Raw genomic sequence first — 27009 nt, 5'->3', positions numbered from 1 at the left:
GGGCCCCTGAGAAATACTAAAGTGGCCAACATGTTGAGGGTGGGGGCCAAGGAGTAATGCATCCCAGGAAGAGTCCCCTCGGGTAATGCTGGCACTGCAAGTGTCAGGGAGGGAGCTGAGCCAGACCACAAAGACTGGTTCAAGTTTAGGTTGATGACAGTAATGACTGGGACTGCAGTGCACAGGGTCAGACATTCAGACGAGGGAGCATGGAGCCCAGTCCACAGGGGAACGCCCGAGTCTTGGTGCTCTTCACAGTCCACACAGAAACAGGGGCACCTGTTAGAACATCTGAGAGTGAGAGGACAGCAGTACCTCTGGGAATCCCTGAGGATTACTCTTAAAATGCTTGGTAATGTGCATTAGTGCAGCAGACGGACCAGGGCCACTGCAGGGAGGAAAGGCAGGAAAGAGCAGCTCTGGACTCAACTGGGATCACAGGTCGGGGGCATCAAACTGGGCAGGACCCAAGTAGCCATTCAGTTGTGTGGCTCAGACTTTGAAATCCTTTACGAGGATATAACCACATGTGGGCCAAAGTGGAAGATTTAGATGGCCCAGGTCCTCAACAGCCTGGCGGGACTGGCCTCATTCATCCCCGAGGTAGAGCTAGGTCAGCCCCACTGGCTGCAGCTTGTTTGGAAAAGATACAGGTATAGACTGTCTTCCTCTAGTTGTTTTGATGGTTGGTGGTTTGATTGAATTTGATTCCTGGAACATGCTGGGGGTGTGCCCAACCCCACTGGCCAAAGCAAGGAGGACGCAGACAGTCCTGTTATGGGGGTGGGGATCCTAGAAGAACCTCTTGTGGCTTCAAGAGTGGTCTCCTGCTGTCTAGGCCTTTTCAGGCCCTGGCAGAGGTCTTTGTGAAGGCCAGGCCTCTTACAGGAAGGTAGTCTAGCTCCAAGTGACACCATTTTGAGCTGAAGAAAGTGTACTGGCAGCTCCAGGAATAAGGAGGCTCTGGAACTCAGCACTTCTGAAGGTGGGAGTGTATGGCTGCTGCAGACAGTGGGCAGGCACGGGCTCTGGGGATGGGCATCTTTATCCTCACTGGTTCCCTGGCACTAATGTAACACACTTGTTTCTTTCTTAATTAGTCCTGGACGGTCACCAGTTTCCTTTGACAGTGAAATAATAATGATGAATCATGTATACAAGGAAAGATTCCCCAAGGTAAGGATCCAGATTAAAGGAAACGGTAATATCCCTGAGGATGTCGCTTCCAGCCAGCCCCACTGCAAAGACCAGAGGTGGGAGGTAGCACCCTGTCTCTGGAGGCAGCCAGAATAGGAGGGCACAACATGGGGCCTGCCAGACTGCCAGAGAAGAGGAGGGACAGAGGGCCTGGAAGTCTGGGAACTGTGCTTGCAAGCCTCTGTTTCCCCACTCCCCACAGAAAAGGGGTGTCTAAAGGAAAATGTCAAAGCCGTATCCTACCATATGTTAATGGGGAAGGAAAGAGCAGAGATCTTGGTTCTAACCTGCCCATGAGGATCCATGAGTTGGGATCCCCAAGAAGGAGATTTGCCCTCTGAGAGCACCTTCATTTAAGGCAGATTTCTAAATTTCCCCTGCCAGGAAATTGGCCAGAGGGAGCAGTAGGGTGGGAGACAGAGCTCAGAGTTGCTATTCACAATTGGACTTGTGTTTTCAAGTGGGGAAATGCCAAGGAGGGAGGCGGGTTACTGTCCTGAGATAGTTGGGAAGTGGTCTTCAGAGCTGCAGTTTGATGGTGAACCTCCTCGTATGTGGAAAGAGAACCTTGTTTTGCATTTGCCTTTCCTTTTGAAGACCACATGCCTAAACCCTGTGATGTGGCTGTCTAATGATAGGCCTTGCCCCTGCAGAACAAACCAGCTCTGGAGGGAGGGAACCAGGGCCAGGTGGACCCCTCTTCATGACAGCAGCAAGCATGAGGTCTTCAGGCCTCTTTGTTCATCCTCCATCCAGACCCCCGGCTCTGCCTGTTCTTCTGTATCAGGGTTGGCAATGTGTGGTTTCCTGCTCCTCGAGCATGTCCTTTCTCTAGCCTTGGGGAGTCTCCGGGCACACGGGGCAGGCTGAGGGAAAGCTGTGCCGTCCTCTTGCTTTCCTTCTTCACGGGGAAGCGGAGCTTGAGGAAGAGTAGGTTCTGGGAGCAGCCCGACGGGGCTCAAGTCTGCTTCTACTGTGTGTTAGTCTCATGACCCTGGGCAGATGATTGACTTCTCTGAACTTCATTTGCCTCATCCGTAATTTGGGATAAGAAGAGAATCTCATAGGGAGCTTGTGAAGATGAATGAACATTAAACTTTTCTAACTGTGCCCAGGACACAGCAAGCACTCACAAGTGTTAGCTGTTATTTCTCTGCTGAGTGGGCACTGGAGAACGAGAGCAAAACAGAGAGGCAGAGTGACAGTGTGGAAATCATTCTGTTGTGCTTGGTTCTTTATTTAAAAAAATTAGGGGTATGCATAGTGTTTGGGCCTAGAGGAGCTATCCCACGTGGAAGGTCAGGAAGGGTGGTGGTGAGGAGATACCCCTCGTCCAAGGTAAGGAGCAATGGCTGCGCTTTGCTGGAGCAGCCATGAAGAGATACCCCAAGCCCAAGGTAAGAGAAACCCAAGTAAGACAGTAGGTGTTGCAAGAGGGCATCCGAGGGCAAACACACTGAAACCATACTCACAGAAAACTAGTCAATCTAATCACACTAAGACCACAGCCTTGTCTAACTCAATGAAACTAAGCCATGCCCATGGGGCAACCCAAGACAGGCGGGTCATGGTGGAGAGGTCTGACAGAATGTGGTCCACTGGAGAAGGGAATGGCAAACCACTTCAGTATTCTTGCCTTGAGAACCCCATGAGCAGTATGAAAAGGCAAAATGATAGAATACTGAAAGAGAAACTCCCCAGGTCAATAGGTGCCCAATATGCTACTGGAGATCAGTGGAGAAATAACTCCAGAAAGAATGAAGGGATGGAGCCAAAGCAAAAACAATACCCGGCTGTGGATGTGACTGGTGATAGAAGCAAGGTCCGATGCTGTAAAGAGCAATATTGTATAGGAACCTGGAATGTCAGGTCCGTGAATCAAGGCAAATTGGAAGTGGTCAAACAAGAGATGGCAAGAGTGAATCTCGACATTCTAGGAATCAGCGAACTAAAATAGACTGGAATGGGTGAATTTAACTCAGATGACCATTATATCTACTACTGTGGGCAGGAATCCCTCAGAAGAAATGGAGTGGCCATCATGGTCAACAAAAGAGTCTGAAATGCAGTATTTGGATGCAATCTCAAAAACGACAGAATGATCTCTGTTCGTTTCCAAGGCAAACCATTCAATATCACAGTAATCCAAGTCTATGCCCCAACCAGTAATGCTGAAGAAGCTGAAGTTGAACGGTTCTATGAAGACCTACAAGACCTTTTAGAACTAACACCCAAAAAAGATGTCCTTTTCATTATAGGGGACTGGAATGCAAAAGTAGGAAGTCAAGAAACACCTGGAGTAACAGGCAAATTTGGCCTTGGAATACAGAATGAAGCAGGGCAAAGACTGATAGAGTTTTGCCAAGAAAATGCACTGGTCATAACAAACACCCTCTTCCAAAACACAAGAGAAGACTCTGTACATGGGCATCACCAGATGGTCAACACTGAAATCAGATTGATTATATTCTTTGCAGCCAAAGATGGAGAAGCTCTATACAGTCAGCAAAAACAAGACCAGGAGCTGACTGTGGCTCAGACCATGAACTCCTTATTGCCAAATTCAGACTGAAATTGAAGAAAGTGGGGAAAACCACTAGACCATTCAGGTATGACCTAAATCAAATCCCTTATGATTATACAGTGGAAGTGAGAAATAGATTTAAGGGCCCAGATCTGAGAGATAGAGTGCCTGATGAACTATGGAATGAGGTTCATGACATTGTACAGGAGGCAGGGATCAAGACCATCCCCATAGAAAAGAAATGCAAAAAAGCAAAATGGCTGTCTGGGGAGGCCTTACAAATAGCTGTGAAAGGAAGAGAAGTGAAAAGCAAAGGAGAAAAGGAAAGATATAAACATCTGAATGCAGAGTTCCAAAGAATAGCAAGAAGAGATAAGAAAGCCTTCTTCAGCGATCAATGCAAAGAAATAGAGGAAAACAACAGAATGGAAAAGACTAGGGATCTCTTCAAAAAAATCAGAGATACCAAAGGAACATTTCATGCAAAGATGAGCTCGATAAAGGACGGAAATGGTATGGACCTAACAGAAGCAGAAGATATTAAGAAGAGGTGGCAAGAATACACAGAAGAACTGTACAAAAAAGATCTTCATGACCCAGATAATCACGATGGTGTGATCACTGACCTAGAGCCAGACATCCTGGAATGTGAAGTCAAGTGGGCCTCAGAAAGCATCACTACAAACAAAGCTAGTGGAGGTGATGGAATTCCAGTTGAGCTATTTCAAATCCTGAAAGATGATGCTGTGAAAGTGCTGCACTCAATATGCCAGCAAATCTGGAAAACTCAGCAGTGGCCACAGGACTGGAAAAGGTCAGTTTTCATTCCCATCCCAAAGAAAGGCAATGCCAAAGAATGCTCAAACTACCGCACAATTGCACTTATCTCACACGCTAGTAAAGTAATGCTCAAAATTCTCCAAGCCAGGCTTCAGCAATATGTGAACCGTGAACTTCCTGATGTTCAAGCTGGTTTTAGAAAAGGCAGAGGAACCAGAGATCAAATTGCCAACATCCACTGGATCATCGAAAAAGCAAGAGAGTTCCAGAAAAACATCTATTTCTGCTTTATTGACTATGCCAAAGCCTTTGACTGTGTGGATCACAATAAACTGTGGAAAATTCTGAAAGAGATGGGAATACCAAACCACCTGATCTGCCTCTTGAGAAATTTTTAGTATGCAGGTCAGGAAGCAACAGTTAGAACTGGACATGGAACAACAGACTGGTTCCAAATTGGGAAAGGAGTACATCAAGGCTGTATATTGCCACCCTGTTTATTTAACTTATATGCAGAGTACATCATGAGAAATGTTGGGCTGGATGAAGCACAAGCTGGAATCAAGACTGCCAGGAGAAATATCAATAACCTCAGATATGCAGATGACACCACCCTTATGGCAGAAAGTGAAGAGGAACTAAAAAGCCTCTTGATGAAAGTGAAAGTGGAGAGTGAAAAAGTTGGCTTAAAGCTCAACATTCAGAAAATGAAGATCATGGCATCCGGTCCCACCACTTCATGGGAAATAGATGGGGAAACAGTGGAAACAGTGTCAGACGTTATTTTTCTGGGCTCCAAAATCACTACAGATGGTGACTGCAGCCATGAAATTAAAAGACGCTTACTCCTTGGAAGGAAAGTTATGACCAACCTAGATAGCATATTCAAAAGTAGAGACATTACTTTGCCAACAAAGTTTCGTCTAGTCAAGGCTATGGTTTTTCCTGTGGTCATGTATGGATGTGACAGTTGGACTGTGATGAAAGCTGAGCGCCGAAGAATTGATGCTTTTTGAGAAGACTCTTGAGAGTCCCTTGGACTGCAAGGAGATCCAACCAGTCCATTCTGAAGGAGATCAGCCCTGGGATTTCTTTGGAAGAAATGATACTAAAGCTGAAACTCCAGTACTTTGGCCACCTCATGTGAAGAGTTGACTCATTGGAAAAGACCCTGGTGCTGGGAGGGATTGGGGGCAGGAGGAGAAGGGGACGACAGAGGATGAGATGGCTGGATGGCATCACTGACTCGATGGATGTGAGTCTCAGTGAACTCCGGGAGTTGGTGATGGACAGGGAGGCCTGGCGTGCTGCGATTCATGGGGTCGCAAAGAGTCGGACATGACTGAGCGACTTGATCTGATAGTGTTTGGAAATGCATCCCATGTTTCCTCCTCCTTATGTATTAGGTGTTGTGTTATTCTAGCACTCCATGTTTGTATGTCCCCAAGTCATTCATGCAGGATGAAGTGATGATAGAGAAAATATGTTGATTCCTCCTCTCCCCTCCCACCACCATATATATATGTGTGTCTATATATGCATAAACCAAAAATGTGTGTATACATACACGCACATACACAAATATCCACCTAAACACACTGAAAATCAGAAATTGCCACCTGGTGGGCAAAGAAAAGAAAGCCAAGGCCCAGATAGGCAGGAACTTGTTAGCTCACGTGTGTTCTTTTGACATTAATGTGCAGTTAGATCCCCAAGAGGCTTCTGAGCGAAACCCCAAGCTGCTCTGCTGGGGATCCGGGTCCATGAGCCGGTAGGTTCACAACTTGAGTAAATACTCTCTGAACATCTGCTTAGCTCACTTGGGTCTTAAGGTGAAGTAAGAGCATCCTGAGATAATCAGACTCCCTCTGGCTTGAAGAAGTTCCCAGTTTGGAGACAGATTTAGAAACCAGCAGTGTCCACACACCAAGTTTGTATAGTTGAGGGGTCCAGTGGAAGCACGGAGGAAAAGAAGCCCTAGTTTGCCTGGAGGAATCAAAGACTTCCCAGAGGAGAATGATGCTTGAACTGAGATTAGGAGTCGTAGGAGTTTGCCAGGCAGGCTTGGCAGGTGAAAAAGCCACACACAGGCAACAGCATAAATGGACGGAGGCATGAGACAGCATAATGAGGAGGGAAACAACAGAACCCCAGTGTCCTTAGAGCAAGAGAGCATGCCCTTTAAGGAGTGAAGAGGTGGACGAGGCCAGATGGGAGAGGCCTTGACTTGACTTGAAGGCGGCCTTTCACGTGTCCAGTCTTCAGGTTCCCCAAGTGCAGCATCCGGAGAGCAGGATCACAGAGCCTGTCCTCAGGCTATGACCAGGCCCTTCCGGCTTAGCTCCAGGTGACCTGGCGCAGGAGGAGAAAGTCACTTGTCCTTTTTGATTTGCAGGCCACTGCACAAATGGAAGAGCGTCTGGCCGAGTTCATCTCCTCCAATACTCCAGACAACGTGTTGCCCTTGGCTGATGGAACCTTGAGCTTTATTCATCATCAGGTGATAGAGATGGCCCGAGACTGCCTGGACAAATCCCGGAGTGGCCTCATTACCTCACACTACTTCTACGAACTTCAAGAGAATTTAGAGAAGCTTCTGCAAGATGTGAGTGCCCTTGTGCGGAACTCTGGTGAACGCTGCACGTGGCAGTGGTTATTAGTGCTGAGCCAAGATTACAGTGGTCATGGTGCTCCCAGCCTGCGTGCCACCTCTTGCTGATGTGCGGGGCCCACCTTACATGTCCTGCTGCTGCTGCTGGACTTTGGTTCCTCCTCAGTCCCCTGCATTTCTGAGAGAAGCCTGTTTAGTATCAGAACCCAGTGCTATGAGTCTTCTCCTTTTCTAATTCTAGTCACCCTGCCCAAGGTTCCAACACTGGTAGTGTTCATAAATATTTGCCTAGGAGACTTGTAACCCAAAGCCAGAAAGAGGCCCCAGTGGCTGCCGTGGGCTCTCGTTTGGTAGACACACTGGTGTAAGCAGAGCCTTGAAACCGCTTCTTCTCAGCCAAGATAAAGCAGTCCTGAAGACTGCTCTGTGGGTTTATCTGTTTGCTGATGCTCCCTGTACATAGTGAGAAGTTCTCTAGTGGGGACAGATGGTTTAGAGACCTGGTGCTCCTGAGCGTGAGAAGTCTCTGGGTCGCTACTTCATGCTCCGCGGTTGGCTTCCTCTCCACCTCTCCACTTGGGTGATGGGTGCTTCTCCGCAGACCACAGCTGTTCACATCACACCATTAGCACAATTTAGGGGAGAGGAGATGTGCTGTCTGCCTGGGGCTGGGCTCTTCATGTCACTGGAATGTTTCCCAGTCCAGACCCAGTTACCTCCAGACCTGTGCCTTCTCACCAACTGAGCTGAGAGCCAAGGCTGATAATCAAATGGACTCCAGTGTGTTAGTCCAGAAGTTAGGAGCTGGAAGTTTTTTGTTTTTTTTAATTTAGGAAAAAGTTGAACCTAGAGAAAGGATCATGATCATTGCTGTCAGATACTGGAAGTCTTCTCATATGTAATAGATGCATAGCTTTTCTGTCCCCTAAAAGGTAGACAAGCCCAGTGGACAAGAGTTACTTTGAGAAAGGTTTTAATTTTAATAGATGAAGAAGTTCTTCCTTCTATAAAATTGTCTTTCTGATTTTAAAAGCAATACTTGCATTCAGACATTGCAGAAATACGAGTTTAAAAAAGCTAAAGTCCCATGAAACATCACTGGCAGCTCTTTGTTTCTGTTCAAGAATAATTTTCTCCCATCCAAGTACTAACCAGGCCCGACCCTGCTTAGCTTCTGAGATCAGACGAGATCGGGCGCGTTCAGGGTGGTATGGCCGTAGACCAAGAATAATTTTCTAACAGTTCTGTAACAATAGATAGGAATCTGGGACTGAGATATCAGGTAAATCAACCAGACTTCCAAGGTTGCTTGTACATCTAAGATTAATCTTCTGAAATGCTAAAGTCAGAGCCCTGCCCAGAAACTACAGGCATTTTCCTCATTGCCCCTGGAAGTAGGAAGAATACTAGACACGGAGCCAGTGCAGTCATACGTTCTGTCGTTTGCTAGGCCCTAGGAATGCAGAAAAGAAGTTCAGTGTGGGTCTGGCTCAAGGAATTTGCCTTTGACTGGGGTGTACAGACCCATCAATAAGAATTGCAGTAAAAATGACAGCTGTTAGTTATTGAAGTGTCCTGTGTGCCAGCCATCACACCGAGTGCTCTATGAATTACCTCACTTTTGTTTATTGTAGTAAGTGTGATTGATGAGCACTAGCTAGAGATGAATTCTGAGCACAGAGGAGGATATGCTGACTCTGTGTGGAGAGTTCAGGAAAAGTTGGATCTTCGTGAGGAGGTAGGAGTTCACTGGACTTAGGAAGGAGTACAAACAACCTCTCAGAGGTGTGGAGGAACTTGGTACATTCTGGACATTACAGGTAAAGTAGTTTGACATGACTAGAATGAAAGATGCCTGCGGGGAAACCTTGGTAGATGAATATGCTAGTCACTGCGCTAATTTAACTTCACAACAGCACTGTATGGAAGGTGCTATTATTATTCTCTAAATAAACAGATGAGAAAACCAAAATTTAAAGGGGCCAAGTGAGCCCAAGGTAACTTGTTTCTTGCGTAACAGAGTTGGAACCCAAACCGAGGTTATTCATTCCAGAGCCTAAGATCTTACACTTTCAAACACTTAGCAAGCATTGACATCTGCTATACAAGAGGCACCTATGCTAGGCTTAGTATGTGAGGGAAAAAGAAAGACACAGGCTGTGTATTCACAAGGCCCAGCAGCATAGCTGTAGAGACAGTTAATTATAAGACAACATGCTAGTACCATGTGCTATGAGCAAACAGCTTGGGGAGCGTAGAAAAGGGAGCCGTTACTTCTTGTTCTTCGTGTGTGTGTGTGTGTGTGTGATGGAGCAGGGGTCTTAGATGAGCCTTCACACAGTTGATATTTGGGCTGCACCTTAAAAGAACGAATGCAATTTCATCAAGTGCCCAGCCTCTCTTCTCATTTAATAACCAGGTTTTTTTTGTTTTTGTTTTTAAATGGTCTTCATTTGCTATATTTCTTTCCTTGCAACCTATTCACTATTCATCATCCTGCCTTCCACTTTCCCTTCCCATATTCCACTAAAACTGTTTCAGGCAAAAGTCCCCAAAGAACTAACTGACCAGTTGCCAAATCCTGTGACCTCTTTCAGCCCTCATCTTCGTTTGCCTCTCTGCGGGAGTTTGCACAGTGAAAAAACCTCTCCTTGATCTCCCCTCCCCCTGGTTGTCGTGAAAGTGTTCTCTCCTGTCTTGCTGCCCCTTCACAAGTTCTCTTAAATTCTGGTGTTCCTAGGGACACCCTCCTGAGCATCCATACTCCCGTTCTCCTTCTTCACTCTGATCAGTCCTGACAGCTCCCATGTCTTCAGTTGTCATCCATTCACTAAGGGTCCCTGCCCACCTGCGTTCTCCTGAGTTTCAGATCCTTCACTTTCCTTCTCACATTGGCTGGTATTCTTCATTGCAAGTAGTAGAGCCACCTCAGAACAGTTTATTATATAAAGACTGAAAGGGCAGGTCTTAGAGAATTGAAGACAGCAATGCAACCAGGCTTTCGGAATGGACCAGAGCTAGAAATGAGAACCTGTGGAAAGCCCAGGAAGTGTTCATCTTCCTCCAGTCCACTCTGTTCTCTCTTTGGTAGGCATGCTCATCCTTTTCCCCAGAAGCGGATTATACAGTTCTGTCACCCTGATATTAACCGTTGTCGTTCCATCCACCTTTCAGCACCTATATCCCCTCTGGTCAGCTGTTGGAAGTGGGAGGGAAAGTGCAGCCACACAACACAGATTCTAGAAGTCAGAACAGTTTCCAGAAAAAAAGAAGCAATCCTGGGCTGAGCAAATACCTCAGGAAGTAGCTAGTGTAGTACCTCAGACTCTCCAGGTCCAAAACAGAACTCTTTTCCACCTACCTGCTTTGTCTTTAAAGCTAAAGGGAATATGTTCTCTACCTATCCTTGGGGCTTCCCTTGTAGCTCAGTTGGTAAAGAATCTGCCTACAATGCAGGAGACCTGAGTTTGATCCCTGGGTCAGGAAGATCCTCTGGAGAAGGAAATGGCAATCCACTCTGGTATTCCTGCCTGGAGAATCCCATGGACAGAGGAGCCTGGTAGGCTACAGTCCATGGGATTGCAAGAGTCACGACTTAGCAATTTAACTACTACTAACTACTACTACCTATCCTTACCTAAACTGCATATCTCTTTATATTATCTGTTTCATTTAGGGGTTCACTGAAATTTCCCTAAAATTGGAGCTGCAGTTACCATCTATTCCTGCCTCATGCACCCCTCAGGGCTGCTCTCAGATGGCCCAGTCTGTCCATTTCCCTACATTCTTACTTCCTTGATTTATGCCTTTTTCATCTTCACTATTGCCATAGCCTGCTGGTGGGTTTTCCTCCTTTTAGACTTGCCCTCTTTCATGCACCATCCCCACTACAGCCAGAGCCGTCTCTCTGAAGTCCCTGCTGCTCGCATCACTCTCCTGCTTTGAGGTCTTTCTATTCCTTACGGTCTGTCTGTGGTGGAAAGCATCAGTGAAGGCTCCATTGAGAGCTGCCTCTTGAGCTGGGGTCTGGTAGGTAAGTGAAGCCTGCTGGATGGAGAAGCAGGTAAAGCGGTGTGTCCGTGTGACATTCCTGTGTCATGCAGTGTTCACCAGCTCACGTGGCTCCTGCTCATGGCCCACTGACCTCCTCTAAGGTCTCTGCTTTGCAGAACTCTCTGTACTACAAAGCGCTTCTCCCCAGAGTCGGCTCTGTTCAGGCCGGTCCTGCTTCGCTCCGCCACGCTGGGCCGGCAGATCGCTCAAGCTACCTTTGTCTTCTCTACAGGCTCATGAGCGCTCAGAGAGTTCAGAAGTGGCTTTTGTGATGCAGCTGGTGAAAAAGCTGATGATTGTCATTGCCCGCCCAGCTCGTCTCCTGGAATGCCTGGTGAGTGGGCTCTGGGAAGGTTGGGGGTTGGTGGTGGCTGGAGGGGTGGGAACAGGGACTGCAGAGGAAGTATTCTGCTAACAGCAGAACTGTGGGGGCACCCGCTGCCATTTCTGCTGCTGAAGTCCTTATTTAAATATGATGTGCAAGCACTGGGGGACCAAATGAGTCCCTGAGGAAACATGGACACCTCTGAGGAGAGTGGTGGGGAGAGGTTTCATCTGCCCACCCCACACTGAGCAGGCCCAGGTTAGTGGGGGCCCCAGGGCTGAGAAGCACAGGCCAGTTTTGTTTGCACAAGTTGAGTCCACCCTTCATTTGATCATTCAGTGACACTTTACTGAATGCCTCCTTCATTCTAGACACTGGAGATACAGGTATAAATAAAGCAGAGTCCTGATCCCATAATGCCTCCTCTGCAGCAGGGTTAGAATTCATCTTGAATGCCTTAGGTATGAAGCCTGAAGATGTGCAAGTAATAGTTATGATATTGGCGAAGTGTTGTGAAGGGGGAAAATCCAAGGTGCAGTGGGAACATGAGGAAGGACGTGCTTCTCAGGATGGACAGGAATGAATGTTGAGTGAAGGCCCCCTGGGGAATGTGAAGCTTTGTCAGTGACTTGAAGGATAACTGTGAGTTTACCAGGAGAGAGCTGTCAGAAAGGACATTTGATGGAGTGTGGGTGTGTCTGAAGAGCTGGTGAGGGAAAAACTTGGGAGGTGGATCCTTCATGTCCTTCATGACAGGACCATGAAGGGTGCGGGTTCTTGGTTCAGGAGTTTGTGTTTATCCATAAGGCCACTGGGAGCCATCAGGAAGTTTAGGTAAGAATGTGATGTGGTCAGATTTACTTTTTATAACTAACTTTGTAAAGGTATGATTTACATACAATAAAATATATCCTATTTGGTTATACAGTTCAGTGAGTTTTAGCAAATCTACACCTGTCTAGTCACTGCCACAGTTGAGATGGAAGATATTTCTCTCACCTCAGAAAATTCCCTTGTGCCCCTTTGCAGTCAGCCCCTTTCCCCTCCCCACCTCACCTCCCACTCCAGACAGCCACCTATCTGCTCTTTGACTATGGTTAAGTTTGCCTTTTATACAGTTTCATATAAATTAAATCATGCAGTGTGTTCTGACTTCTTTAACTCAGCATAATTTTGTAGCAATTCATACATATTATTGCATGCAGCAGTGATTGGTTCCTTTTTATTTCTGAGTAATACTCCATGAGATTTACTCCTGAGAAAGATACCTATGGGCACAACATGGATAATGAACTGGGGGAGAAGGCAGAGCCAGGGACAGTGGGGCAGAGGCTCTTAACACAGTTCATGTGAGAGAGGCGCGCCATGAACTAGGACGGTGGTAGAGACCAGATAAGGAGATTTGGGTGGAGGGGAGTTTATGAAGTAGGCATTCTGACTAGACAGGGACGGAGGAAGAAGCAGGTAATAGAATTTCCCAGTCTGGCTTAGATTTTACCCAAATAGGTGGTGGTGGTGTTTTCTAAACCCCTGAGACCAGAGGTAAAGAAAAGCAGTGGAGGCTGGGGTTGTGACCAGAGGGCCGCTCCTGCAACAACGTGAAGTCTGTGGTTAAACAGGGGCTGGCAGTTCAGTCTGGTCTTGTGCAGTGGTTTTGTCTTTCTCCCTACCTCTGTGGCCATGGTCAAATCCATGCATCTCTGTGAGACTTGACTTCCTTCCCAAGATCATAGAGGTATCATCAGGGCTTAGTGCCGAGTGTGACACTTAGTAGGCACTCAGTCAGTGAGGCCCTCATTATTCTGTGCTCTGGGCAGACAAAGACTTCTGTGCTGTGTCCATATGGCTCTCTAGACCCCAGGACACAGGGGTTGCTCAGTAGATGCCTGACAGCATGGGTGTGTACCACCAGGGCTGTGAAGTGTGACTGAAGGTGGCCAGGACTGCCCCCCTGCACTAGGTATGGGGAGACACCGACAGTGCTGTGTCTGGCTGGCACAAGGCTTTGGACCAGGCAGATAGGCAGAGCTCTCTTGAAACTGAAAGCTCTGAGTCGTCTTGCTGTGGAAGCCAGCAGATGTGGAGGGTGTTCAGTCTGGAGGCGACCTTTAAGATAGCTGTGTCCCCATTGGTCCCTGACTCATGATGCTTCTGGGGGTTCTGGGGTAGGGGTGTCCATCACAAAGAGGAGGTCTTCCTATTCCTCCTGCTCTGGGTAAATGCCTTCAAACCATAAAGGCCAGCAGCCTTCGCCTGTAGGTCTCACCACTGACTACCTCTCTCCCCGGTACAGGAGTTTGACCCTGAAGAGTTCTACCACCTGTTAGAAGCAGCTGAGGGCCACGCCAAAGAGGGACAAGGGATTAAATGTGACATTCCCCGCTACATCGTTAGCCAACTGGGCCTCACACGGGATCCCCTAGAGGGTGAGCATGCAGCCTCGTGGCTGCAAAGTGGCCCCACAGCCTACACGCTCTAACAGCAGGGAAACCACTGGGAGAAGAGGGTTAGCTGGACAGGGACACAACACAGCCTCAGAGGCCCGAGGGCTGCAGGAAAACCCTGTGTTCTGTGTCATAAAAGAGCCACTCCTTCGAGATAGTCCACATCTGCCTTCTGACACCCAAGCGGGGCTGTCTTGGGCACACCTGGGTTGGATTTAGATCCTAAAGGTCAAAAGAGGTCAACACAAGGACCACAATCACATTTTCAGAAACGGTCACCTCGTCTGCATGCTTGCCTCTCCTGCAGCCACCTTACAGGTCCCCTTGTGTCTTTGGGGTGGTCCCGACTCCGGGCTTCATGCTGAGCCCCTCGTGAAGGTGGGCGTCTGAGTCCCTTGTCTCTAGTCGCCCCGCCCCTGCCTTTCCTGCTTCCCGGCCTCATCCAGCAGAGCAGAGTCTTGGCAGCAGGACGGGGGCCGGCTACCAGCTTCAGGCCTGTTTTCAGCTATTGTCCCGAGTTTGAGGGAAGCTTTATAGAATTTTCCAGGCCTTTTGAATGGCACTGGACTTAGATACGAGTGGCAATGTTATTTGGCAAACAAGTCCAAAAGCTGTGACTCCACTAAAGCCAGAGCCACAAGACCGCCTCCCAGACCCATGCAGGAAGCATTTATGGCTCCCCTGCATGCGTCTGTCCTCTGGCGTGAGCGGGCGGCCGAGAGGCCTGAGGTTGCCGCGCACACTTTTGTCTTGTATCCTTGCTTTGTTTCTAGAAATGGCCCAGTTGAGCAGCTATGACAGTCCTGATACTCCGGAGACAGATGATTCAGTCGAGGTAAAGACTCTGAGCTCTTGCCTCAACCCTGGGCCCTGGGCCCTGTGAAGCGCGGGCTGTGGGTTCTCTCAGAGACTGTCTGCAGGAGGGCCAGTGGAGAGGGTGGTTGCTGCACGGTCTGAGGGCTTTTCAGCTCCGGGAGGAGTGCGGAGGCTCCGGCAGGGCTGAGCGGGGCAGACACTGGGGCACAGCCTCCTCAGGTATGCACACTCTGACGAGCATGCCTGCCCCTTGCCTTTTCCCTTGTCTTCCAGGGCCGTGGGGCATCTCTGACATCGAAAAAGACACCCTCTGAGGAGGACTTCGAAACCATTAAGCTCATCAGCAATGGCGCCTATGGGTAAAGTCAGGGGTCGGGTATGGCCGGGACTAGAGCTCAGTTGGCCCGTGGGCTCTTCTTTCTGGAAGTGAGTGGTACCTGGTCCTCTGGGCAGCAGGACTGTCCCTCAGGATGGCCCTTCTCCCTCCCTGAAGCCTCCTGGAGAGACGATAGTGCAGTTCCCTCTGACAGCTGAGCGTGGTGCCTTTCCTGGGCAGGAGCCCCTCTTCCCTTGGGGGCACTCCTCCTCTTATGAGCTCTGAGGAGGGGTTGAGCTGTGTCCTCAGGAACTTGACGAGCTCCCAGGGCAGGCCCTCGTGTCCTTCTCACTGTCGAGCACCACCTGCCCCGCTGTTCCATACACCAATAAGGTGTGAGAGGAGTCAGTTTGACCCCCAGGCTGGCAGTGGCGGAGGGCATGGCCAAGGGCCATGCGGAACAGACGGGCTTTGCTTCCAGGGCCGTGTTCCTGGTGCGGCACAAGTCCACCCGGCAGCGCTTTGCCATGAAGAAGATCAACAAGCAGAACCTGATCCTGCGGAACCAGATCCAGCAGGCCTTCGTGGAGCGGGACATCCTGACTTTTGCTGAGAACCCCTTTGTGGTCAGCATGTTCTGCTCCTTTGAAACCAAGCGCCACCTGTGCATGGTGATGGAGTATGTGGAAGGTACGGGGGACAGGTGGCCTGCCCTAGGGGCCAAGGCACAGTCAGAGACAGCCCTGATCAGGGCCCAGCAGCTTTGTGTGGCTGTGGTGTTTCAGGGCCCAGCTTCCCCACCTGTCCTTGGCCCTGGTTTCTGCTTTAGGATCGTAGAGACCATTTGGCCACGGCAGGCACCAGGTGCCGTGCCTCTCCCAGGAAGAGGCTTCTGGAGCTGGAGCTGCCATGAGGCTGCCCATGTCAGGCACAGAAAGAGGCATTCTGGGACGGGATGTATATGTCCCTCAACTGTAAAACCTATGCCCAAAGCCTGCACGGCCCATAGCCTGCTGGCACCACACAGGGCTGAGAAGGCAGCAGAGCCACCCACGCCCAGGGTCAGTCACTGGGAGGATTGCATCTGGGCCCTTGGGAGAAAGGCAGGCTGCCACCCTGACAGATGGCTTTAGAGGGCACCCCTTAAAGAGCATACAGCATGCTCAGGGTGGCGCAGAAGAGCATGGTGGAGCACAGCTTCTCCGGTGGCCTTCCCTCTCCTTTCGTCAGGGCTGTGCACAGCTTCCAAATATGCCTAAGTCTTGAAGTTGGGAACAACACTCCCCTTTTAATTCCTTGGGTATGTGCTGGGAGTTTACAATGTTGCTTTACTCAAAACTAAAGGACAGCCAATGGGAAGGAAATAACACATGCTGAAATATCAGCCAGACGTGTTTACAATAAACAGGATTCCCACCCAAAAATAACTTAGTCCTGTCCCAACAAGTCAACTTACAGGCATAGAGGCCTGGGTTCCTTCCTTCTTTGGCCTGAACAGCAGCCTTGACCGCCCCCGGCCGACTCCTCTTGCTCCTGCTCCAGTCTACAGTCTGTCTCCCACCCACCCCAGCAGCAGGGGTGCTAGAATCACCGTCTCTAGCGCCAGGGAGTTTGGTGAGGCCATCTCCTCTGGGGCCTCTGAGACCATCTGGAGCAGGGCACTGGCTCCCTGCTTCATGGTGGCCTGGGCTTGTTGCAGGAGGAGACTGTGCCACGCTGCTGAAGAACATCGGGGCCCTGCCTGTGGACATGGTGCGCCTGTACTTTGCAGAAACTGTGCTAGCCCTGGAGTACTTACACAATTACGGCATCGTGCACCGTGACCTCAAGCCTGACAAGTATGCCCACTCTTCGAGTCCCTTGTTTAGGGTCTCCCACTTGGGTCTCAAGATAAATGAAGGCAGACACAGCATGTTTGAATCTATCCCAAATGGCTAGTCATGTGGGTGTGCACCCAGGCTTGGTACTCTAACCCCTGACTCTCCCCAGATGCAAAGAACATTGACAGCAAGGTCCAGCAGGGGCATTGTAAAGCTTTGGTGACATCAAAGAATCACTGAGGAGCTCTACCCAAGAACCCAAGCAGAAGCAAAAGAATCCACACACCTAGTAGATGGCAGAGCAAGTGGCCTGGCATTCACTGACATGTGCTCTCTGCCAAGCACTGTATTCTCGTCTCTGGTCTATAGAGCTTAAGTCCAGTGTGGGCGACTCTCATGCTGAGGAGCAGGATATACAAAGACACACACAGGTGTGAGGAACTACAAATAGTGCAGTATGGCTGAAGCTGAGATTGTTAGTTTCAGTCGTGACTGAGGGGCAGGGATTGGACCATCAGGGGACCTTTTATTTAGTTTGGGTTGAGTTTTAAAGGGTCCTAGAGAATCTCTGACCCAGGGCTTCCTTGGTGGCTCAGACAGCAAAGAATCCACCTGTATTGCGGGAGACCTGGGTTCAATCCCTGGGTTGGGAAGAGCCCCTGAAGGAGGACATGGCAACTCACTCCGATATTCTTGCCTGGAAAATCCCCATGGACAGAGGAGCCTGGCGGGCTATAGTCCATGGGGTTGCAAAGAGTCAGACACAACTGAGCGACTAAGCGCAGAATACACACAGAGAGTCTCTGAAGGGTCTGTTAACCACGGGGAGATGCACTCAGACTTTGATTTAGGTTTAGGAAGATCACTGCCCATGGAAAGAGGTGGTGAGACCACAGCAGTAGACCAGGCCCCTGGAGCAGAGTCGGGCGGGAGAAGAGAGGGATGGGGAAGTGGCAAGGAAATGGTAAGGCTGGGGTGAGAGAGCAGGCTGGGACATCTTCCACATTTCTGTCTTGAGGCTGGGGTGATAAGTCTCTGTCATGGAAAGCAGCTTTGACGTTAGACAGACTGCATTCATACAGCTCGTTAACCCTGTGAGCTCAGGTCAGTGAATTAAACCTCTTTGAGCTTCGTGTTCCTCCTCTTGGGGATAATACCTGCTTTGGTTGTGTTATTCCTCTGTAAAACCTTTCATGAGCCAGAATATTCTTATAAACAATCGTTAAAGCACTTATCACAGAGCTCAGTAGGTAAGAGAAACACTGCTTTTCACTGAGAAGAGGACCCATTCGGAGGCATGAGCTTGTTTGGACAGGTTGAGTTCAGGGTGCCCACAGGGCTTCTGGCAGTGAGTAGGTGTGGAGCTCATAAAAGGAGTCGGGGCCGGAGATTCTAGGGAGTACAGGGCTAGCAGGGCCGAAGCCTTTGGCACTAAGTGAAATGGCTCAGGCAGTGTGTGTGAAGGGGAAAGACAGTTCCCTGTGAGATCTTAGAGCCCCCAAGTCCAGCTATGGATTTGGGATGAGGTCATTGTGCCCCTTTCCCCTTCTCCCTGATTTGGGGTGTTGTGAGCCCCCCAGGTCAGAAGAGGGGGCTGGAGATGGCTGGAGCCTTAGGACAGGGCTGACCGCTTGCGGAGGAAAGCTTGTTCCTCAGCCGGCCGATATTTGCCCTCAGTGTAGAGCACAGTCGAGGACAGTAAACAAAGGTGACTTGGGGGGCGGGGGGCTGGGCAAAAGGCGGGTTAGTTGCTCATGCCGAGTGCAGTTTTCACACTGCCAGAGCTGCTTGTTCTCTCACAGCTGCCTGTTCCCCTGTCTGAGTGGGGAAAGGGGGAGTATGCTAAAGTCAGCACTTTTGGAAGACCAGGAGATAACTCCAGATATTTGTTTCTCTGGTTTCCCAGCCTGCTGATTACATCCATGGGTCACATCAAGCTCACTGATTTTGGCCTTTCCAAAATTGGCCTTATGAGTCTGACCACAAACTTGTACGAGGGCCACATTGAAAAGGATGCACGGGAGTTCCTGGACAAGCAGGTAAGAAGGACGGTTGAGAGCTTGGGGGTTGAATTCCAGGCCTCAGAGTAAGAATGGGGAGCCGCATGCTTCCCCTGCAGCTCAGTGTTAAGACTGAGAGCGCCTGTCTTTTCCTCCTTGTGGTTCCAGGGAGGTATTAAGAGAGGGAGCACCTTTGGAAATAGGGTGGCCCATGAGAATCAAATGGGTAGAAAATCCAAAATCATCTTCCTCCTGGGGCTTGGGAGAAGATCGGTCTCAGGACCGTTGACACTCTCAGAGCTGACACTAGGTCGGTCCTGAGCCTCCTGGCCTCAGTGAAGGGCAGAGCTCTCCCAGCGCCTGTGTCCTGAGAACACAGCTCCAAGTTTCCACTGGGCTGCATCCAAAGAGTAGCCTCTGAGCGATTCCTGATTTGACATTTCGGGTTGTGACTGTCCACAAGTCGCTGTAGTAGTCACGTGGCCATAGGATCTGTTCTTTGGGAGGCTGGAGGGCAGAGGTCAATTGTGGGCACCTCATGCCAAGAGGGATAGAACTAGTTAATAGTTAATTAGGATATAATAGTTAATTATTATAATTAACTAATTAATTAGGATAGTTAATTAGGAAATACGTAAACTCGCCCCACCGATAGCGCCAGCTCTGGTACCCTGGGGCTCCTGTCACTCCTGCTCATTAACCAGAGTGTGATGAGTCTTCATTCAGAGACTTTCTGCTCAAGAAGCGGAAGCACCCCCACCCATCCAGCCACCATGCCAGGTGACTATCTCAGGATGCTGAGCCCCCCAACTCCTCTGTGCCCAGGTATGCGGGACCCCGGAGTACATTGCACCTGAGGTGATCCTGCGGCAGGGCTACGGGAAGCCAGTGGACTGGTGGGCTATGGGCATCATCCTGTACGAGTTCCTGGTGGGCTGCGTCCCTTTCTTTGGAGACACTCCGGAGGAGCTCTTTGGGCAAGTGATCAGTGGTAGGTACCATCACCCCAGCCCACTGCGGGGACAGAATCCAGATCCACAGATATGATTTTCACAAGCATCTGTGAGGCTTACAAGTTCTTGCTCTGAATTCTTCTGTGTGTGTTTGGTGTGCTTGCTTCAGATGTGCACGTGCACACCGTGTGTGTCACCTAGCACTTGTTCTGATCGTGTTTGTGATCCTGCATACGTGCATGGGTGTACCTGTGCCGTGAGTGTGAGTTCTGTGTGTGTGTGTGTGTGTGTGTGTGTGAGTGAGTGTATCTGTGTCAGGAGTATAAAGGCGGGGTGAGCTGGAGATTAGAACAGAGGATGCCACTGCTTTCCAGTGGCTACTCTGGATCAAAGAACCAGCTGTGGTCGAGGATGTGGGAGATTCCCCCAGAGAGAGGGGAGCTTGTGCAGCTTGAAGGAAGTGGGTCCCAGGAAAGGCTTTCAGGGCTCTGGGCTGGGCCCTTTATACCTCCCCATGGTATATCCTATCCTAGGACCCTCTTCTCCAGCTCTCCACTCTGCCCACGACTTCTAAGACCTTCTCTAACCCACTCCTTCCCTTGTCACCCCGATGACTCTTCAGATGAGATTGTGTGGCCTGAGGGGGACGATGCACTGCCGCCGGACGCCCAAGATCTCACCTCAAAACTGCTCCACCAGAACCCATTGGAGAGACTGGGCACAGGTGGGCCAGGCCCCAGTAAGGGAGGAGTGGGGCTGTCCATGTAACTGGGAGGTTCAGGCTTCAGGTGTGGGCAGTGCCCCTGGTTCCTGACTGCCGTGCTCCCTGTGGGCGGAAGAGGAAGATGTTGGAGCTGAGGCCTCCAAGCCCAGCCTCTCGGGAACTAGGTTCTCACTGGATGTGCGACCTGGACTCCACCCGCCCAAACCATCCCTGTCCACAGGCAGTGCCTATGAGGTGAAGCAGCACCCATTCTTCACTGGTCTGGACTGGACGGGACTTCTTCGCCAGAAGGCTGAATTTATTCCTCAGCTGGAGTCAGAGGATGATACCAGCTACTTTGACAGTAAGGCCACTGGTGGGACAGGGAGGAGTGGGAATCCTACCTGTGCCCAGAGACACTTGTGTGCCCTGAGCTTGGTATTGGGAGTCACTTCCCCAGGCCCTCCCGAGGTCTGATAGGGTTGAAGGAGGCCAGCACCAGGGCCTCTGAAAGGCACTGCTGTGTGTGTCCCAGCCCGCTCAGAGCGATACCACCACGTGGACTCGGAGGATGAGGAGGAAGTGAGTGAGGATGGCTGCCTTGAGATTCGCCAGTTCTCGTCCTGTTCTCCAAGGTTCAGCAAGGTGCGACCGGTGCAGCCCCAGCTGGAGAACTGGGAGGAGCAGACCTGTTGAGGGATGTGCTGGGGCCACCTAAGGGGGCAGGGGCTGGAGCTGTCTCCAGGGAAAGAGGGGAGAGGGCCGCACCTGCACAGAGTGGATACTTCCAGGTCTACTCAGAGCCCTGAGGTAGGAGATGCCAGGGTGGCGCCAGGTCAGACCAGTGGAATGCCTGTTTCTTTGAATGTTCTCAGCTGTGTGCAGGGGAGGAAAGGGGAGAATTAGCTGCAGTTCCTGGGCTTCAGGCGCCGGGGATCCTTTGTGGCCTGTGGTGTGGTGGTTGGGCATCCTGGCAGATGCCCCGTGCCCACAGGTGTACAGCAGCATGGAGCGGCTCTCGCTGCTCGAGGAGCGCCGGACGCCACCCCCCACCAAGCGCAGCCTGAGTGAGGAAAAGGAGGACCGCACGGATGGCCTGGCGGGGCTGAGGGGCCGAGAGCGAAGCTGGGTGATCGGCTCCCCTGAGATGTGAGTGCTCAGAGCCAGGGGTGGGCGGCACGGCCATCCGTGGGGCCGTCACTGATGATGGGGAAGGACGTGATGCCGTGAGGGGCCTTCACGGGTGCGGCTCCCGGAGGGAGGTTCTGTGAGCCAAGCCCCCGAGGAGGCCTGGGCTGGAGGAGGGAGGCTGCTGGGCCCTCCACCCTCGGCCTCATGTCTCCCAGATTACGGAAGCGGCTGTCGGTGTCCGAGTCGTCCCACACGGAAAGCGATTCCAGCCCTCCACTCACCGTGCGGCGCCACTGCTCGGGCCTCCTGGACGTGCCTCGCTTCCCTGAGAGCACTGAGGAGGCTGTTGGCGCTCCCAGGAGGCAGCAGCAGGAGGGTGCATGGCTTCTGACCCCGTCTGGAGAGGGGGCGTCTGGGCCTGCCCTGGAACGGCCGGCCGAGCGGCGGCTGAAGCTGAATGAGGAACCTGCTGGCCAGAGCAGCGCCCCCAGCCCAGGTGCGGCCCCGCCAGTGGGGGGCCTGGCTGGGGTGCTGTGGGGGGCCCGGAGTGGAGGCTCAGCTGAACAGTGGGCCCCATTGCCCGCTTGGTCCACAGCCATGGAGACCCGAGGAGGCCGCGGAACCCCACAGCTGGCAGAAGGAGCCACAGCCAGGGCCATCAGCGACCTGGCGGTGCGCAGGGCCCGCCACCGGCTGCTCTCTGGGGACTCCATAGAAAAGCGCACCGCTCGCCCCATCAACAAAGTGATCAAGTCCGCCTCAGCCACAGCCCTGTCCCTTCTCATTCCTGCTGGTGAGGCCCCCGGGGAGTGAAGATCAAGATTCATAGCAAGGGCCTTGGCCTCTCTGTGGGCCTGTGGCCCAGGGGTCTGCCCCCAGCAGGGGTGTCTGTGTGTTGTGTTGAGGAGCAGGTGTCTGAAAAACTGCATGTCACTGCTGTCCGTTTGTTAAGGGAGTGAGTATCAGTCTCAGGTTGTGCGTGTGCCCCAGAAGGCAGATAGCACTGTGTGGCAAGGGCAGGGTCCAAGGCAGAGAGCTTACGTTCAGATCCTGGCTCCGTCTCTAAAGGGCCCTTGATCTTGAGTAAGTTGCTTAACTCCTTTGAGCTTCAAATTCCTCATCAAAAAATGTGAATATCCATAATGGTAGCTCATAGGATAATCGTGACATTCAAGAATGAAGCACTTGTATGATCCCTAGTACATATAAGTAAGTGCTCAGTAAATGCTTGCTGCCATTTTCCATCACCTCCTGGGTCTGTGAGGGTCTGGGCACATGAGGGGGCCTTGCTGCTCAGAGGCTGTGGGGAAAACAGGGCTGGAGGCAGGCTCTGTGACTAGAGCTGTGTGGGAGCAACAGCCCAGATGGGCCGGGCTCAAGCATGGACCTGCTAAGTCCCAGCTTCTCCTTCTCCAGAGCACCACTCCTGCTCTCCACTGGCCAGCCCCATGTCCCCACATTCCCAGTCATCCAACCCATCATCCAGGGACTCTTCTCCAAGCAGGGACTTCCTGCCAGCCCTCAGCAGCTCACGGCCCCCCATTGTCATCCACCGAGCCGGCAAGAAGTATGGCTTCACCCTACGAGCCATCCGTGTCTACATGGGTGACTCAGATGTCTACACCGTGCACCACATGGTGTGGGTATGTCGGGCCATCCAGACCTGTTGTCCCCCAACTGTATCACTCCTCTTCCTTCCTCTTACTAGGGCCTGTCTGTCCCTGTTTCTGTCCCTGCCCACACCACCCTCCAGGGTCAAAGGGTGGGGCGGAGAGGGGTCACAGCTCGATGAGCAGAAGTAGGCCCACCCTTCATGCTAGGCTCCAGACTGAGGACTGTTGTCTCCCCGGCACAGCACGTGGAGGACGGAGGTCGTCCCTGCCCACACCACCCTCCAGGGTCAAAGGGTGGGGCGGAGAGGGGTCACAGCTCGATGAGCAGAAGTAGGCCCACCCTTCATGCTAGGCTCCAGACTGAGGACTGTTGTCTCCCCGGCACAGCACGTGGAGGACGGAGGTCCAGCCAGTGAGGCAGGGCTGCGTCAGGGGGACCTCATCACGCACGTCAACGGGGAGCCTGTGCACGGGCTGGTGCACACGGAGGTGGTGGAGCTGATCCTGAAGGTCAGTGCTGGGTGTGCCGCCTGCAACCCCTGCACGACCCCAGCCTTGAGTCTGACTAGCTGTGGGGGAGTGGGGCACACGCACAGCTGGCACTTGAGATAGGCGCCCATACACACGGGAGCGGCTGGAGCAGAGGGTTTTCACTGGAAGGTGACACCCTCCTTGGCCAAGGCGGGGATCCTGCCGAGCTGTGGAATGGAGGACAGGCCTGTGAGCCTCTTCTCTCCTTTCCCAACCCTGAGCCACTCGGGTTCCAGTGGAGCTGTTTCCTGCTCTGTGAAGAGGGGAGGCGGTCCCTGTTTCAGACCTGGTGCTGCAGAGGCAGAAGCTCAGGCTGTGGACAGCCGTGCCAGGAGCGAGGGACCAGGGCAGGAACATGGCTGCGGCCTTAGCCTGGGTGCACGCTCTGTTCCCCAGAGTGGAAACAAGGTGTCTATTTCAACAACTCCCCTGGAGAACACCTCCATTAAGGTGGGGCCCGCTCGGAAGGGCAGCTACAAGGCCAAGATGGCCCGAAGGAGCAAGCGGAGCCGGGGCAAGGATGGACAAGAAAGGTGAGCCAGACTCAGCCACGGGGGTCCGCTCTGAGCCACGCCAGGGCTGGTGTGTGCCGGGGACCCCAGCCCTGGGCCCAGTGTGTGCTGTGCCCCGGTCAGAGCTCAGACCACCTCTGACCTCGTCTCTTCAGCAGAAAAAGGAGCTCCCTGTTCCGGAAGATCACCAAGCAGGCATCCCTGCTCCACACCAGCCGCAGCCTTTCTTCCCTTAACCGCTCCCTGTCGTCCGGCGAGAGTGGGCCAGGCTCGCCCACACACAGCCACAGCCTTTCTCCCCGCTCTCCCACGCAGGGCTACCGGGTGACCCCTGAAGCCGTGCACTCAGGTATGGAGGGTTCCCCGCAAGTCACAGAGCAGCCCCTTGGAGGTGGCAGAGTCCTGGGCCCTCTGTGCATCTCACCCGTCCCTCTCCAAGGCTCTTGCTCAGCCCACCCCTAGCAGATCCAGCAGTCCTGGGGAGAAGGTGACAGGTGAGGGACGACCTCATGTCTGTAGCCCGAGCTCTGGTTTCCTGGTGGGTCACCTTGATGATCTGGGACATTCCAGGGTGAAGCCCCGTTTTTCCCCTCAGTCACTTCTAAGAGCTAACTTCTCTACCTCTGTGTGTCTGTCTGTCTGTGCAAAGTGGGGGGGAATTCATCACAGAGCAGCTCCCCCAGCTCCAGCGTGCCCAGTTCTCCTGCCGGCTCTGGGCACACACGGCCGAGCTCCCTCCACGGTCTGGCGCCCAAGCTCCAACGCCAGTACCGCTCTCCACGGCGCAAGTCAGCAGGCAGCATCCCGCTGTCACCACTGGCCCACACCCCTTCACCACCACCAGCGGCTTCGCCTCAGCGTTCCCCATCACCTCTGTCTGGCCACGGGGCCCAGGCCTTCCCTACCAAGCTCCACTTGTCGCCTCCCCTAGGCCGGCAACTCTCACGGCCCAAGAGCGCGGAGCCACCCCGCTCACCACTACTTAAGAGGGTGCAGTCAGCTGAAAAACTGGCAGCTGCACTGGCTGCTTCTGAGAAGAAGCTCGCCACTTCTCGAAAACAGAGCCTTGACCTGCCCCACCCCGAGCTAAAGAAGGAATTGCCGCCCAGGGAAGTCAGCTCTCTGGAGGTAGTTGGGACCAGGAGTGTGCTGTCTGGAAAGGGGGCGCTGCCAGGGAAAGGGGTGTTGCAGGCTGCTCCCTCACGGGCCTTAGGGACCCTCCGCCAGGACAGGGCTGAACGGCGAGAGTCGCTGCAGAAGCAGGAAGCCATCCGGGAGGTTGACTCTTCAGAAGATGATACTGATGAGGGGCCTGAGAACAGCCAAGGTGTTCAGGAGCCAAGCTTGGTACCCCACCGAGAAGGGGGCCAGGATCCACCCCTCAGAGGAGCAGGAGAGGGTGAGGAAGAGGATGCCTTCTTGCCCAGGGATCCCAGGGGACAGGGCCCAGTGGTCACAGGTCTACTGACAGGGGTCACACTGGGATCTCCCAGAATGGAAGGCCCTGGTGTCCCCCAGAAGAAGCTTGGAATCCTACAGGCTTTTGAAGAGGGTTCCAGCTCCTCGTCCTCAGCCCCCAACCTGGGGAAGGCTGGCCCCACAGACCCCATCCCCGCTGAAGGCTGCTGGAAGGCCCAGCACCTCCACACCCAGGCACTGACAGCACTTTGTCCGAGCTCATCAGGACGCATCCCTGCCAGTTGCTCCACTGCCTCCACCCCTGGAGAGCTGGGCCCATGGTCCTGGAAATTCCTCTTCAAGGGCCCTGACAGGGCATACCCAACCGGAAAGGCAGCAATGGAAGATGGGCCAGCCAGCTCCCAAGATTTGGAAACTACAACTCCAGGCCACCCTGCAAACCTGTCCCCCAGACAGGAGGGGAAGTCATGGCCACCCAGTGCCCCTGGGCTGGCCCATCCACCTTGTGAGGTTCCCAGCCAGAGCTGGCTATGGGAGTCTGAGTGTGCACAGAGAGAGAAAGAGGAGCCAGCGCTGGGCATCACCAAAGTGCCTGATGCCTCAGGTGACAGGAGGCAGGACGTTCCATGCAAGAGCTGCCCCTTCACCCCAGAGCCTGGGCCCAGCCTGCTCCAGAAGGGCCAAGACCCAGGGGGCCCTCAGGAGCATCAGGACTTGGCATTGTTACCTGATGAGCTTTTAAAGCAAACATAGAACTTGTTTGCCATTTCTTGCACTCGGTCCTGTGTAATAACACGCTCTTGGAAACTATCTTTATGTCTTTTGCTTGCTTCTTTCTTTCAGTCAATACAAATGTAACATAAGGTCCTCTGGTGCTGAGAATATGATGGTGATTGAGACAGTTCCCACTGTCCTGGGAGCCTAAGCCAGCGAGGCGTCCTAGACACTGTGGGGTCTGAGCTCAAACCTGAAGGATAGATGATAGGTAGTAACTTGCTAGAAGAGTGAGGATTTAGTGTGAGAAAGAATGTCCAGAGAAAGCACACAGCATTAGCCATACACCTGGTACATTCAAAGAACTAAAAATAATTCAAACTGGTATTGAGTCTAGTGAGTTAGGCTAGGGCCATATCTCAGAGTCTTCTAGGAATTTAGACTTTCTCTAGGTGATGGGGAACCAGTAGCTGTAAATATTCCTGCTTTCTAGAGAAGGGAACTCAGGTTTTTCAGACATTAACATGGGTAAGATCATACAGCTCGG

At 52.1% G+C, this 27009-nt stretch overlaps 1 protein-coding gene across 9 annotated transcripts in view; it reads left to right on the top strand.

The window, feature by feature from the left end:
• MAST2 (microtubule associated serine/threonine kinase 2) overlaps positions 1–26558 on the top strand; it is a 207067-nt gene extending 180509 nt beyond the window's left edge. For 7 of the 9 annotated variants that reach the window (XM_003585907.5, XM_005204880.4, XM_024990152.2 and 4 more), the window contains 21 exons: positions 1101–1176; positions 6897–7106; positions 11398–11499; positions 13784–13916; positions 14708–14769; positions 15024–15109; positions 15548–15756; positions 16766–16904; positions 18793–18925; positions 19712–19877; positions 20462–20563; positions 20784–20906; positions 21078–21187; positions 21537–21691; positions 21889–22169; positions 22269–22466; positions 23090–23316; positions 23674–23796; positions 24214–24350; positions 24485–24678; positions 24979–26558. In XM_003585907.5, coding sequence (XP_003585955.2) covers positions 1101–1176; positions 6897–7106; positions 11398–11499; positions 13784–13916; positions 14708–14769; positions 15024–15109; positions 15548–15756; positions 16766–16904; positions 18793–18925; positions 19712–19877; positions 20462–20563; positions 20784–20906; positions 21078–21187; positions 21537–21691; positions 21889–22169; positions 22269–22466; positions 23090–23316; positions 23674–23796; positions 24214–24350; positions 24485–24678; positions 24979–26501 — 4489 coding nt within the window. In that variant the 3' untranslated portion in view covers positions 26502–26558. The remainder of the gene's footprint in view (positions 1–1100; positions 1177–6896; positions 7107–11397; positions 11500–13783; positions 13917–14707; positions 14770–15023; positions 15110–15547; positions 15757–16765; positions 16905–18792; positions 18926–19711; positions 19878–20461; positions 20564–20783; positions 20907–21077; positions 21188–21536; positions 21692–21888; positions 22170–22268; positions 22467–23089; positions 23317–23673; positions 23797–24213; positions 24351–24484; positions 24679–24978) is intronic. The other 2 variants (XM_005204882.4, XM_005204881.4) reach the window with 1 other exon arrangement.
• Positions 26559–27009: the final 451 nt, after the last annotated feature.

Source organism: Bos taurus, chromosome 3, assembly GCF_002263795.3.
Source record: "Bos taurus isolate L1 Dominette 01449 registration number 42190680 breed Hereford chromosome 3, ARS-UCD2.0, whole genome shotgun sequence".
In the NCBI taxonomy this organism is placed as follows: domain Eukaryota; kingdom Metazoa; phylum Chordata; class Mammalia; order Artiodactyla; family Bovidae; genus Bos; species Bos taurus.
This window is presented reverse-complemented; position numbering and strand designations above follow the sequence as displayed.